At 62.5% G+C, this 14,425-nt stretch overlaps 1 protein-coding gene across 2 annotated transcripts in view; it reads right to left on the minus strand.

Moving 5' to 3' along the window:
- Positions 1-7,351: 7,351 nt before the first annotated feature.
- The window catches only part of Acsf3 (acyl-CoA synthetase family member 3), a 28,880-nt gene continuing 21,806 nt past the window's right edge, over positions 7,352-14,425 (minus strand). For both annotated transcript variants that reach the window (XR_002394215.2, XM_004842655.4), the window contains 3 exons: positions 10,332-10,466; positions 10,003-10,114; positions 7,352-8,390 (listed from right to left, as the gene is read on the minus strand). Coding sequence is in view for 1 of the 2 variants with exons in the window: in XM_004842655.4 (XP_004842712.1) it covers positions 8,273-8,390; positions 10,003-10,114; positions 10,332-10,466 (365 nt within the window). In the remaining variant the exon portion in view is untranslated. The remainder of the gene's footprint in view (positions 8,391-10,002; positions 10,115-10,331; positions 10,467-14,425) is intronic.

Consider the following 14,425-nt stretch of genomic DNA (forward strand, 5'->3'; position numbering starts at 1 on the left):
CACCTCCTGTTACCTTCTGGGGCATCTGGGGTCCCCGTAGCCCTCCTGAAATCAGAGCCACTCCCACCCAGCTTCCTAGGGCAATGCCACTTCCTGTGCTCAGTCCACACCCAGGGCCGCATAGGGTGCAGCGGGGTGCCTGCTGGCTTGTGGAGGGGTCTTTCGCACTCCACTGCAGTGCCACCGAATTTCCAGCTCTCAGGAACAGGTGGGGGCAGTGGCCTGCCTTTCAGCAGAGCCAAGGCTGCCCCACTGCAAACCATGCAATGAGCATAGGAGGTCATAGCGCACGTTTACAGTCAGGCAAATGGGCATGCACACAGGACTGCAGGCTAGGTGTTCTGCCCTCACGGTTTCCTCAGTGTCCCTGACAGGTCCAGGGATTCCTTGCAGAGATGTAGGGGTGCAGCTGAGCACTCGGGACAGGCAGGGTGAGCCAGCTCCCTGGGGCTCAGGTGCAGGTGGAGGGGGCAGGAGGGAACTAAACCTGGCCTGGGGGTCAGTCAGGAAGGCTGAATGCCCTCAGTCCCTGGGCCTGGAAGGACAGTGGGGTCCTGCAAAGGGGCTTCTTGCCCCTTAAACACCCTCCCCCAGGGCAGAGACAGGCTGGGGCTGGACCCAGGGCTGGTGGTCCCCACATCCCTGCCTAGGACACCTGTCCCAGTGTCCAGGCCACCGCCCGCCCTCTGGTGGCCATGGGGCACAGTGCAGGAAGCCCCAGTGGTGCTGCGGGGTGGGAAACGCTGCCTTTGTTCAGAGCCCCGGATACTCCCTACAGACACAAAAGAATCTTCACTTGCCAAGTCTGTTTCAAAAGTCTTGGGCATTCAAAATTATGGACAGACAGATGGACACAAACAGCAGATCAGAGGAGCTGCTGGGGGGGCGGTGCTGCTGGCTGCCCAGGCCCCTGCAGTCCCGAGGACCTGGACCAGCAGTCCACTGGCCAGTAGTCAACCCTGGTTCCACAGGCAGTGGGCAGAGGGGCTGGGGGTTGCAGCCCCTTTCCAGAGGTATGGCTGAGCCCCAAGCCTCTGACTGCTGGGGCGGGGGTCTTCCTGCCTGCAGCCCTGACCTTGGCCTTGGCCACCCTCGCCTTGGGGACAGAGGACCTGGCTGGCAGTGGCCGAGCTCCAGCCGTGAGCCCACCTGGTTTCCCTTGTGCTCACCAGGGCACCAGGGCAGCTGGAACCGCCTGACTAGCAGCTCCTGCCACCTCCACTGGCAGCAGCAGGGGGCAGTGTGGCTCCAGAGATGCCAATGCAGGCAGGTGGGAGAGGCAGCCAGCCCCGACCTTTTGCCTGACCACTGGGCAGGGGCAGGGACTCTTTCCTGCAGCCACCCCTGGCCTGGATGAGTCAGCCACGTGAACATGACACTTCAGATGAGGAGGCCCAGAATGCGGACCCTCCCCAGCCTTCCCACACTCTCCAGCAGGTGTGCCCACCAGGTGTGACAGGTGACCCGTCTCATCCTAGCACTGGCCCTGCAGCCATGGCCCTGAAGTGTTGTGCTCCAGGGCATGAGGGCTGGGGAAGGGGGATCACCCAGATGCTCTCCAGCTCAGCCCAGGCCCACACACATGCCCCAAGACCCCAGGCAGCTGCAGCCCCTGGAGGAGGTGGTGTCAGAGCTGCAGGCTGCTGGGGGCTTCCTGGTTCTTCGGCCCCATCTGCCACAGAGACTGGGAGGTCCTGGGTCTGGCATATGGAGAACAGGATGGGCCTCCACTCCTCCTCTGCCCGGTGTTTTTCCCACCTGGCCTGGAGCCTCTGCAGGGGAGAGGGGAGCAGGGTGGAGCATGGAGTCCCGGAGTGCACAGGCAGCACCCCCCTTCCAGGCTGCTCTGTTGTCTTTCAATCAACATCAAGTGCAAGGAGGCAAATCTGGGAGCAAGGACTCCCAGCAGCTACATAAATCACACTAATGACCGTTCAGATTAAATCAGCGCTGTAATGGAATCACTTCAGCTGATGCGTGGCTGCTGCTTCTCTGGCCCTCCAGGCTGCAGTCCAGGTGGCAGAGGCCACACAGCCAAGAGGACAGGACATCCCTCTGCAGTTGTGGGGCCAGGGAGAAAGGCTATATCCGCTGGGGTCCAGGAGGCATCAGGCCCGGAGGCCACAGCTTCTCCTGCTGCCGTCATTCTCCTCCAGACAGGGCAGCTTGGGCCAGCAGAGGCCCAGGAGGGCACCCAAGCCCCAGGGACGCGGTCAGCAGACAGCACAGTCAGCCACCAGGCAAGGCCATAGGTGCACAGAGGATAGGACCAACGACGGCTGGGAGGCAGAGCCCAACTCCCCAGTAAGACAGCTTGCTTCCCGCTCCGCTGAGTGTGTGGCCACACGCAGGCCGGGGCTGCTCCTCACCACGCCGGGCATCTCCTCCTGGTGGGGGGCCCACAGTGCCAAGTGCCTGCCTGCCTGCATCCTGGCCTCTGCCCTCCTGCCACTCCTTCACATCCCTGTGCAAGAGGCCACTCTGGACACTGGCATTCTCTGGCCCTCCCGTCTGCCCTCACACTCCTCCTGCACCCTCCGGCCCATGGTCCTTGGTTGCCACCTGCCTCTGGCCTCCGTGGGTGGCTGCCCTGCCCAGAACTGGCTCTGCCCCTGCCTAGGCCCTCTGTGCCCACCAAGTGCCCACACAGTGCCCTGCGGCCTCCTGGGCCGCCACCTCATGAGCAGGGCCATGTGGCAGGCAGTCCTGTGTCTGAGTGCATCTGTGTCTGGGTGGGCAGAGGAGTCCCAGGGACCCGAGTCAGGGCCTTGGCGAAGCCCTGCCAGCTGCAAGTGCATGGGCCCCGGGGCAAGCAGTGGCCGTGGCAGCGGTGAGCCCAGCTGCCCGGGAAGGTCTGGGAGGGGCCTGAGACTGCGGCTGGTGACAGAAGTGAGATCACAGATTCTCTGCAGCACTCGCCACACTGCCCTGGGGACAGGCCGGCCCTGGACAGCAGAAAGTGTCTACCTGAGAGGCCATCTATGGCCAGAGTGCTGGCTAGAAGGAGGGAAGGGGGAGTTGGGCGTCCCAGCACTCGGGAGGCTGAGGCAGGAGGCTCGCAAGTTCCAGCCCAGCCTGGGCAGCTCAGTGAGCCTCGGTCTCAAGATACATAAAGGTCTGGGGCGTACCTCAGTGTGAAGGCCTTGAGTTCAACCCCCAGTACTAGAAGGAGAAGGGGGAGGGGACAGTGACAGTCAGCAGGCAGATTCTCTCCACGCACGTCCCAGTGGTGGTAGGACCCAGGACAAAGCGACTCCTAAAAGCCCCAGAAGAAAAAGACCAGTTAGCTTTGAAACCATTAAGCCCAAAGGCTTCTCACTGACAACCAGAGGCCAGGAAGCCTCTGGGCGAGGCACGCAGAGGTGGGGATGGACACGGGGACTGGGACGGAGCTGGGGCCGCGTGCGAGGGGCCGACCGGGGCACTGTGTGTGAAATTGAGCCCAGAGCCCCGAGGACAATGTCATGTTGGTAAACTTAACAATGGACTGAAAAACGAAGAGTATTAATTTTTGTATCAAGCAAAACAAGATGACTCTAAAGACATTGAGCGAGGCAGCAGGGGACGGGTGAGGGGGCAGCTTTGTGGGCATAGAACCCATGCGAAGAATAACCATGCACTTGGCTGGAAAAAGTACAGGCAAGCCACGCTGCTTCGCTGTTAAAGAGCACGGTTTCTTTTTCCTTTCCAGTGCTGGAGGTCAAAGCCGGCCTTGCAAGGTGAGTGCTCTACCAGAGTCATGCTCCCACCTCTCTGTCTAGAAATTTAGGGGTACTCATGAAGAGAACAGAAATTCAATTTATCATTTCCAAATAAGCTAAGAAAAATTTAGAGAGTGTTACTGACCCAACACAAGAGAGCGGCAACAAGAAAACCTGAAGTTGGGAAGCAGAACAAGGTCATAGGAAGAATATCAGTGATCACACGGTCGTCGCCCTTGGGTTGGTCAGAGCACGAGAGGCGGCAGCACACAGCAGGCAGAGGGCAAAAGGTTTCAAGGAGGGATGTCCAGATACCAGCCTGCACATGGCATGCTGGGGATGACCGCACAGGCTAAATAGCAGTTGGCAGAGAACACAGCGATGGCCCACAGGGACGAGGAAACGGGGTGGAGACGTTGGCAGACCTGCCCTGCATCCCCGCGTGGAGGAGTAGACACGCCAGGCACCTGTGGCCCCCGCCCTGCATGGTGAGCCTGGCTGGTCCTCAACCGGGAAAGCACAGGGGAGCTGGAGCTCAAGGGCCGGACCTCGGCGGGGTTGCAGCAGGAGGTGAAGAGGAAGTTTACCAGGTTACCATGGGAAGCGTGCTTCACTCCCAGTGCCTCCGCGTCCAGAGACTGAACCCACGTGGGCATGGCAGGCTGCAGCTTCGTCACAGCTGTCACGGGGCAGTGTGTCCCGCTGTGATGGATCAGGTGGGCAGCAGAGGGGACGGGGCACTAGAGTGATCGAGAGGCTGAGGACGGAACAGCAGGGGCGCAGACCAGTGGGGTGGGGCAGGAGCCACAGAGCTAAGCCGTGGAGAGCTGCAGACATAGAGAGGGCCGAGCTGCTGCTTGAGGGGCCTGAGCACTTGTGTGAGAGGCGCACAGGCTCCTAGTCGGCTGGAGAATGCACTAAACCAACTGAGAGCCCGTAGGAGGTAGGAGAACAAGTCAGTCATTAAAGTCGCCCCACTTTTTCCCTCCACACAAAGACCCATTTATCCACCCTGAAAAATCTTAAAGGAAACACAGGTTCTAGCTGGGTGTGGTAGTGCACACTTATTAACCCAGCACTGAGGGAGGCTGAGGCAGGAGGGTGTCAAGTTTGAGTCTTGTCTGGGGAATTCAGTGAGACCTTGTCAAAAGAAAATAAGCCGGGCGTGTTGTGTGCCTGTAATCCTAGTACTCAGGAGGCTGAGGCAGAAGGACCCTCACTAGTTCAAGGCCGGCCTGGACTATGTAGCAGAATCTTGTCTCAAAAGAACAGAAAGAAAAGGAAAAACAGAAAGGAGTGGGGTGCTGCTCCGCGCGAGGCCTGGGTTTCCTCCCCAGTTCTACTCCTCCCCACAAGAAAACACCGATCCGCACCAAGTGGGTTTTGTCTTCAGCTCTGCTTCCTCTGCCAAACGAGTTCCCCACGTGCAAAACCACAAATGCAAAACAGCTTTGGTCTTCAGAGCCTTTGGGGTTTGGAGTTGGACACAGGGCACCGTGGAAAATGAGGCCGAACAAGATGTAGAAAGCTTCGGGGGCCCTGGTGCGGCCACCCGCTGGGCGAATGTGCACCCCATGCTGCTGTGCCAAGCATGCTGTTGCTCCCACTGACCACCAGCGTGGACGCCTCCTGCGGGGGAGGCTCCGGGCCGCCAGCGTGGCTTTGGCCGTGGACATGCAGCCCCTGGGGGCCCCCTCTGTGGCACACATAGGTGTCTGTGTGTGCTCGGCGAGCCTGCTACACGGGGGTGCCCTCTTGGACCTCAGGGTTGGTGGGAGGAGCCGCAGAGGGAGACCGAGGAGGCCTGGGTGTGTGGCCTGGGTCAGGGTTGGAGTCACAGGCAGGGCCCCGGGGAGCTGGGCTCGGGTCACACACGGGGCAGCAGATGGGCAGCCGCGCCTCTGCCCAGACAAGTCCCCAACCCACCATCAGTGCCAGGCAGGCCCCCCGCTCTGACTCCCTGGAATGAGGACCAAGAAGGGGACCACTCCCGGCCTACAGCGGCTGGAGCCAGCACAGAGCCTTCCAGAATGTGCTTTCCAGACACTTCCATCGGCCCTCAACTGCAGTGGCTCAGCCCTCCACGGGGTGTGTGTGTGTGGCATCTGCCTCGCTGGGGACCCACAGGCAGGCCAGCAGGCCGGGCTGGGCAGAGGGCACAGGTTCGCCCAGCCTTTCTTCCCAAGCGGGCCAGGCCCTGCTGGTCTCTCCTCAAGAGGGCAGGAAGTCCTCTTGGGGAAGGGCAGAGGTGTGATGAGGAAGCCATGGTGGGGCAGGAAACAGCAGCCCCCAGGCCCTGCACAAGTCTGCAGACCCTCCCTCAGGGCCGGACGCCCCGCCTGGCCTTGATGGTTTGGCCAGTCCAGCTGTGGCGGGGCTGCTGCCGTGCTGCTGTCCTGGCCCCTAGCACTGGCCTCCATTGGGCCAGCCTCCCACCTCCCGGCTCCTGCCTTGCCTTGCCCAGGGCCCTGCGGTGACACGGCCCAGGGTGTCAGGACTGCCCTGTCCTAAAGCGAGCTGATCCTCTTTCTCTGCACCTGGGGTTCCCTTGGCCAGGTGGGTGACACAGCCACAGGTCCTGGGGGTGGGCGCGGGCGCCTCTGAGGCCACGGCTCTGCCCAGACCAGGGAGCCAGCTGGGGCTTCCACGGCTCCTGGCCTCCCAGAGTGCTGCAAAGGAGGTCGAGGCTCTAAGTCGGCTTCTCCTGATGCCCGGCCTGTTGGTACACGTGTGTCTCTGACTCACCACAGGAAGAAGGCCCTGGCCCTGGATGCAGCCCCAGCTGCTGCCCTTCCCAGGCTGTGGCAGGACAATGGTTGCCTGCTCTGCCGCTCTACCTGCTCTGTGCCAGGTGCTGCGGGGAGGGAGAAGCCACAGGGGGTGCAGGGCAGGGTGCCCATTGGGTTGGAGTGCCAAGGGTTGGAAGCCCTGCCCACACCCACTGCCGTCCTCAGCACCCTCCTGGCAACACCAGGAGACAGATGGCGAGGGGCCATCTGATGGGCACGGAACTTGAGGAGGCGAGTGACGCTGATCTGCCAGGGGACATGGCTTTGTTTCTCCTCGCCTCCTGGCAGGGTCAGGAACAAGCACTGGCCGCCCCTGCCCACCGTGGCCTGTGCGGCTCTGAGCTCAGGGACCTCAGCACCTGAGCAGGCTCAGGCGGCCTGGAGGAAGGTGCGGCAGAAGGGAGTCGTCCCGAGACTGCGGCTCTGCCCCACTTGCTGGGCAATCGAGTGCCGTGTGGGTGCCGACCCACCTTTCCAGCACCCACCCGATGGGCGGGCCCAGGCCGGGAGAGCACAGGGCAGCTCCAGGGCCAGGTGCTTCCACCTTGGTCTCTGCCCGGCCACTGTCCCTGATGCTCACAGCCCCCTAGCAGCTGCCCAAGTGCCCTGCCCTCGCCTGGGGTCCGGTGGCTCCAGTCCCAGGAAGCCTCGAGGCAAATGGCCCCACACTGCAGACCAGGTGCTGCACCAGGCCGAGGCAGCTGGCACTGGGGAGGTGGTGGCGACAGGGGAGCCAGGCAGGGCGCGGGAGTCAAGGTGATGCGGGCGCTGTCCTGCCTGCCTGTCCCCGGGAGGCAGCGGCAGGGGGCGGGGGGGGTGCAGTCCGCCCTGATTCCCATGGCATTGATAAAGACTAGGATATAAGTCAAGTAGTTATGGGATCCTGTTAGGACTCAAAAATTTAGAATCAAGGAGTTAAAAGCGTGAAGTCGGCACACCTCATTTCGCAGTGTTGAGCTTTGTTGCTTTCCAGCAGAGGGCCTTCCTCAGCCACGCGCACACCCAGACTGACCTCCAGCACGCTCCAGGTGGGGAGGAAGGAATCCTGGGGCAGCCGTGGGACAGCGCAAGGCCACTGTGGCCGTGACCACTGCTTGCACCTACGTCTCCATGGAAGCTGGTGTGGGACGGGGACCCACACATGACTGAGCAGGCGCCACCCAGTGTGGCACAGGCAGCCGACAGCTTCTGCATCTGCCTACGGGCTCTGCATGGATTCCTCCTGTGGGCTTCGGGAGGTGACAGGGCCCAGCAGGCCCTGTGCTGGGGTGAGGAGGGGTCACTGGTTCACGGAGAGCAGCAGCAGGGCTGTTTGGAGACAGGCCTGAGGACACTGGGCTTCCTGCAGTCACGCGGCAGACACAGTCACACAAAGCACAATGCACATCCGGTGGTGGGAGTGCCCAGGGCTGTGGAGGCTCCAGGGCCTGGGCCAGGGCTGGTGTGTGGGCCACTGCTCCAAAGGGCACCTGCACACGGCATGGCGGGGCCACCTAGCTCATGGGTGCACTGCGAGCAGGCAGCAAGGCCAGGCACTGCCGACCCATCTTGATTTCATTCCCCTTCTCGGGACACTGCAGGGCCCTCGGGACCTGCCCCGGAGAGAGCCCAGCAGCCTTAGCCGCTGGAAGTGGCCGGCCACAGTGCACAAGGGGAGCCTGGGACGAGGAGGCATCAGCAGTGATTTCACCCCACACCATCTTGATTCTGGTCAGCCTGATTGGGTCCTGTCCAGAGGGTGCTGGGCCAAGGCCCACAGCAGGTGCTGGCACCGGGATCCAGTCACTCTGGGTAGAGCTGCCTGACCAGGTCCTTCTTGTTGATCTTGCCCATCTGGTTCCGCGGGATCTCCTCCATCAGTACGAGCCCCGAGGGCACAGCGTAGGGGGCCAGGAAGCGCCTGCAGGGACAGCACTGCCTGAGCCCTGCAAGGCCACCCTGGACCTGCAGCCTGGCCAGGGGATGGCCTGTGGGTGGCTGTCCAGTGCAGGGTGCCATCTGGAGCTCCCGTGGGCTGGTCACCACCTGGACATGACCATGGCCGGCCCTGTCCCTGTGCAGCCCTGCTCTACCCCGGGTGCTTCCAGTATCGGAACACAACTCCAGCCTCATGGGAACCCCGATGGCCAGGCAGGCCCTGCAGGTGTCAGAGGGAGCCTGACCCAGGCCAGAGATGTCCAGGGCTGGCGCAGCCTGCAGGGGCACAGCCTGGTACCAGAGGCCTGAGGAGAAGAGGCCCAGAGCAGCCTCTGTCCTGAGACGCCAGGCGCCCATCATACATGCACCTGCTCTCTTTTCCCTTTCTTTTTAACAAACTAATTGTTTAATGAAAGCAGCAGCCACCCACCGATTCCTGCCTTTGTGACTATGGCTTCAAATGGGATTCTGCAGATCCAGGGGCTCTGTAATTGCCCAGCTGTGCTGCCCTGATGAGCCACAGACTCCTGCTGTTTGGATCCCAGGGGCAAAAATATCTCAGTGGAGAGGAGGGGGTGTGGAGGGAGAGGGGGAGGGGAAGGAAGAGGAGGGGATGGAAGAGTAGGAGATGGAGAAGGAGGGGGGGAGATGAGGGAGATGGAGATGGAGGAGATGGAGGAGGAGGAGGAGGAGAAGGTGGAGGAGATGGAGGAGGGGATGGAGGAGGGGATGGAGCAGGAGGTGGAGGAGGAGGAGATGGAGGAGGAGGAGGGGGAGATGGAGATGGAGGAGGAGGTGGAGGAGGAGGAGATGGAGGAGGAGGTGGAGGAGATGGTGGAGGAGATGGAGGAGGAGGAGATGGAGGAGGAAGCAGTGGTGGTGGGGAGCTGGGGTGCAGGAGACTTAAGGAAGAGCATGGGGCAGGGCCACAGCTGTAGGTGGAGCCCAAAGCTCCTGGGCTCATGGAGTCTGCTGTGGAGGGCCAGCTCTGCTGGCACAGGATGTGGTGGGGCCTAGGTCTGGGGAAGCTTGGGCACTGGGCAGGGTGGGTGTGGCTCAGTCTGAGGGACAGAGAGCACCGGGGTCAGTGAATCCTGGGGACAGGCGAGCCACCTGGGCTGGGTGGGCAGGACAGGCTCTCGGGCTCTGGGGCTTGTGGGGCAGAGCTCAGGCAGTGAGGACAGCCACAGGGCTGTGGGTGCCTAGAGAGGCTCAGGCTGCCTGGGGAGAGGGCGGAGTCCACAGGAGGTGCAGGGCCTCAGGACCCTCAGGGTGGGAAGGGGAAGAGCCGCAGTTGTGCCTGGCTCAGGACTGGGGGAGCTCAAACCCGAGGGGGCGTGTCCCAGTGCTGTTTTGGGATGTATCCCAAAAGGAGTTTTTTTTGGTACCAGGGATCGAACTCGGGTCCTTGCACTTGTGCAGCAGGCAGCGAAACCACTGAGCTACATCCCCGGCCCCAAAGGGTTGTTTGCTAGTGTCCCAGGAACACAGGTTTCCGTCCTGTCAGAAGCCACCTCCCAAGCACCTGTCCCAACCTGAGCTCCCGGGCCTTTGCCGCCTCCCATCCCCACCTGGAGGTGCCGGCCCTCACCCACCTGGCCCACTCCTTGAGGTCACTGTGGGACAGCGAGTGTCCTGCGTGAAGGGCCACCACAGCCGTGACCCGCTGACCCCACGTCACATCCGGAACGCCAATCACAGCCACATCTGAGGACAGAAGGGCAGCCTGTGAGCTTGGGGTACGTGCAGGAGAGCGGGCCCTTGGGGCTCGGCTGCCCCTCCGTGTCTGTGCCCCAGGGCAGGTGCCCATCATGCCTGGCGCGGACATGAACCTCCCGGGACCCTGCTGGGGGGCAGGAGGGGGCCCTGGGGTTCACATGTCCCCAGAGGAGCCAGCGCACGCAAGTGGGTCCCTGGCACTCACCCGAGATGCTGGGGTGGGCCAGCAGCTGCCGCTCGACCTCCAGCGCGCTGACTTTGTACCCTCCAGTCTTGATGATGTCCACTGACGTGCGGCCGCGGATCCAGTAACTGTCATCCTTGAACACAGCGGTGTCCCCTGGAAGGGGTGCAGTAACAGCCCAGGCTGCCAGGGGTGCCGTGCTAGTGCTGGGGCACGTCACCCGCACCCCCACAGGCTTCCCAAAGGGCCCGCAAGGTCCCGTCTCTCTGCTCCACCGAGGCTGTGCAGGGAGGGAGTGGCGTTGTCCACACAGCACCGGGCACCAAGTCCGATGCTTTGACTCTGCCCGGGAGGGGCCATGCCAGGAAGGGCCCCAGCCACACCTCAGGCCCAGAGGTTTGCCGGCCTCGCCCAAGAGGGTCACGTGCCTTCCGACCCTCACCGTGAGGAGCCTGGGTGGTCACCGCCGGCCCCCTTCCAAGTGGGAGGGGTCCCCACACACCTGCGGCCTCTCCCTAGGACCCAGCTGGGCCTGCCTTGTGGTCAGGACCGCGCGAGGTGCAGACGCCCCTGCTGCCCTCAGCAACAGCGCCCAGGCCTCCCCATCTCACACACTCCCACACCTCACGGGGGTCACTGCTGGCGTGAATCGCACACATTCCACCACCGTCAGTGGCCACGTGGGACAGCACCATCCATCATCAGCCACTGCTGGAGGCCCGTGGCTCAGGCACACGTCAGTCTACTAAACAAGACGGATGTGGCCGGGTGGGCACCAATGGAGGGAGAGCCTGCCTGGACGCAGCCTGGCCTGAGTTCGGGGGCTCCTTCAACACCCCGGCAGCAGCCCACGCCAAGGGGCCTCTCTCACACGCACCAAGCCATGCCCTGCCCTGCCCCTCTCCTGCCCACTGCCCAGAGGGGCAGCACACGGCACGTCCCATGCTGCACCCAGGGCCAGTGCCGCGGGGCCACTGTCCTGGCCTGGACTCAGCCCTGCTGGCCCCATGCCCACCCCTCTCCGTGGGCCTCAGTAGGACCCAATGGCTGCAGCCCTGAGGATACACCCAGATCCTGCCCATGCAGGGCCTGCCGAAGGATCCGGTCAGGGGAAGGGCAGAGAGGGGGCCGGGAGCAGAGTGTGCAGGGGACCCATGGCACACAGGCAGCCCCACAGCCGTGACGTAGGGATGCCAGGGAAATGATGGGAAGCTGGAAAGCAAGTGGACAGCAGTGTGAGGACCACAGAGGCTCCAAAGGTGTCCCACCAAGGCTCTGGATGCCATGGGCTGTGGAGGGATCTCTGGCAGCTGGGAATGAGGCCTACAGGGCCTGTGGAGCCCAGTCCCCTGCAGCCAGGCTGTGCCAGCACCCACAGGACGGGGATGAGAACAGCGAGGGGCAGCTGGCCCCTGGTCTCCAGTGCACACGCTGCCCGGGTCCAGTGAGGGTGCAGAGCCGTCTCCATGGCTCCTTTCCAACCCTGGGGCAGGCGGGGCTGCTGGTTTGGGGTCCCTGGGCAGTAACCCCACTGGAGTTCTTGGGTCTCTGGCCTCGGTGGCACCCTCTGGGCCACCTTGGCAGAACAAATGTGAAAGCCCTCACCCTCCACCCAGAGCCCTGTGGTTTTAGGGCTGCCCACCAAGTCAGGGACGAAGCACGCGCTGCTCTGGACACCCGGGGCCAGCCCCACATGGGGCAGATGGCTTTTGTGTGTGTGTCGGCACTGTGGGCGGCTCCAGAGAACCGAAGAACCACCAGAGTGTAAAAGAAACCCCAAGACGCAGGCTGCAACATTGCTCAATAATCAGCAGCCTCCAGTGGACCAAGGATGGCTGCTGAGAGAACACAGTGTAGACGCCCACCCAGACAGCCGGGAGACCATGCGGCACGGACCCTAACACGCTAGTGTGAAGCTCGTGTGAAGACTGGCAGAGAGTAGCACAGAGCCGCGGGGTGGAGGAGATCGGGCCGGTGCCTGACAGGGTGCCCGCCTGCCCGCCTGCCATGCTGGCCAACGTGGAGTGCACAGCGTCTTCACCTGAGTCCCCCCCGAGGCCTCATGCTCAGTAGCGCCCTGTAGAGGAGGACTCAGGCACAGCGCCCGCCCGCGGGCTGTGCACATGGCCCACACCACCTTGGGGTTAGGGTTAGTGCAGCTCTGCCAGCCCTGAGCCCTGTCCCGAGCGCCACAGATCCAGAGTGCCCCCAGGCTCTTGGAGCGGCCACCTCTCCTGACAACTGCCACAGCCACGCAGAAAGATGCTGCTGCACGCGGCGGCCCGCGATGGCCAGAGACAGGGAGAGCTCAGGGCCACAGGTGCCACCTGCCACGGGCTGGCACATGGCAGCAGGTACCACACAGAGGTGGGGTCTCAGTGACCCAGGGAGGAATCACCGGCCAAGGTGAGCACACCCCTGTCCCTGGGCAGTGCAGTGACAGCCGGGTCCTCAGCTTCTTGTGACAGCAAGACCTGCCTGACCCTCCTTCGAGGACCTTGCCTCCCCTTGCACCCTGGCCCTCGCCCCCCCGGCCCTGCCCCTGCCCCTGCTCCTCATAAAGCTGCTGGACCCCTCTGGGTTGGGGACTATCTCTAAGGACACCTACTGCTGGCTTCCTCCCCGGCTCGTGTCCTCATGATTGGCTGTACGCACAATGGGACCAGAATCCCTAAGACCCCACTGGCCCCCACAGGGACCCTAACAGATGACCTTCTCCTGAGCCCTGGCCACCCCGAAGGGCCACGGTGTGCTCAGGGCCCCTGCCAGGTGGAGGCTCAACTAACGACCCAGGTCACCTGCCAGCCTGGCCCAAGGTCCTCAGGCAGCAGCGGCGAAGCTTTTAGAGACCGAGGGCCAAATTGCAGCCCAAACCCACTTACTTATTGCAGAGTGCCAATGCTGCAATTAAACCTGAACATCAAGGTTTAGAAAAAATAACTCTAGGGCCAGGGATTTAGCTCAGTGGTTCCTCTGGCTGCCTCACAAGCAGAAAGTCCCGAGTTCGATCCTCAGTACCCCCGCAAAAAAAAAAAAAAGAAAGAAAAAATAAGTCTACACTAACATCTCTTGTCTTAAAAACACAATAACAGGTGATAGGTTTGCCACCACTGTCCTAGGGTCAGCTGCTCACCCAGGCCCAAGACTCCTGGGCCATCCACCCGCCTGGGCACGAGGTCCTGGAGTCACCTGGGGCCACCTTCTGCCTGCCTGGGTGGCCGACAGCCTTGAGTGCTGAGCTTGGCTGTCGGGAGACCTGTGACTCTTCCCTGGGGCCTTGTGAGGAGCAGGGAGCGCACGAATCGATGCCAGCTGCGGTGCACAGTGGTCACCTCTCCCTGTCCAGTCCCCAGAGGCCCGCTGGACAGGAGCGGGGTCCCAGCTGGCCTGAGACTCTCCAGCTCCCACCAGAAACTGCAGGGAGGAGGCGTGGCAGGGAGAGGGTTAAGTTTAATCTATCCTGATTTCCACTTGATCTCAGGCTCTCCCGAAGAAGCAGCAGCTGTGGGCTGATTGCGGCTCTCACTGTGCAGCCTGTATCGCTAATGGCCCGTGACAAAGGATGGCGAGAGCCAATCACACACGCTCCCTGCCTGTCTCCAGCACACTACAGTGGAATTAAACTGAATTTCAGAACCGTCTTCTCCTGGGGATGTCTCCTTACAATAATTAATGTGTGCTTCTTCTCTTCAGCTGAAACAGCACCGGGGCACCCAGCACCCGCTGCACCCTTGGCCACCCGGTGGCCCCGAGCCCACCTCAGCACGGCCGGCTTGGCCCTGAGTGCTCTAAGGAAGGCATGACAGCTTTTTACCCAACTGTAAGACAAAGAGCAGTGGCCTCGAAGCAGGCGGGTCCAGGGCTGTCGAGAGAGCTCAGAGCGAGGCTGCCCAGGGACACCGCGTGTGCGGGCCCCACCGCCAGGCCCCTGCAGACGGTGACCTTGTCCTGTGCATCCTGGCACGGGTGGGGCCCAGATGCCCCTGAGCTCCTGGGCCCCATTCAGACCCTGCCACCCAGCAGGGCAGCCCCCATGAAGCCTGGGGCTGTGTTCGGGGGCACCGGCCCTGTCTCGGCTCCAAGGACATTGGTTCCGTGGACGCCAGCCCGGCCAG

Source organism: Heterocephalus glaber, unplaced genomic scaffold (assembly GCF_053883595.1).
Source record: "Heterocephalus glaber isolate CG9 unplaced genomic scaffold, H.glaber_assembly_v1.0 deba00000071, whole genome shotgun sequence".
In the NCBI taxonomy this organism is placed as follows: Eukaryota; Metazoa; Chordata; class Mammalia; order Rodentia; family Bathyergidae; genus Heterocephalus; species Heterocephalus glaber.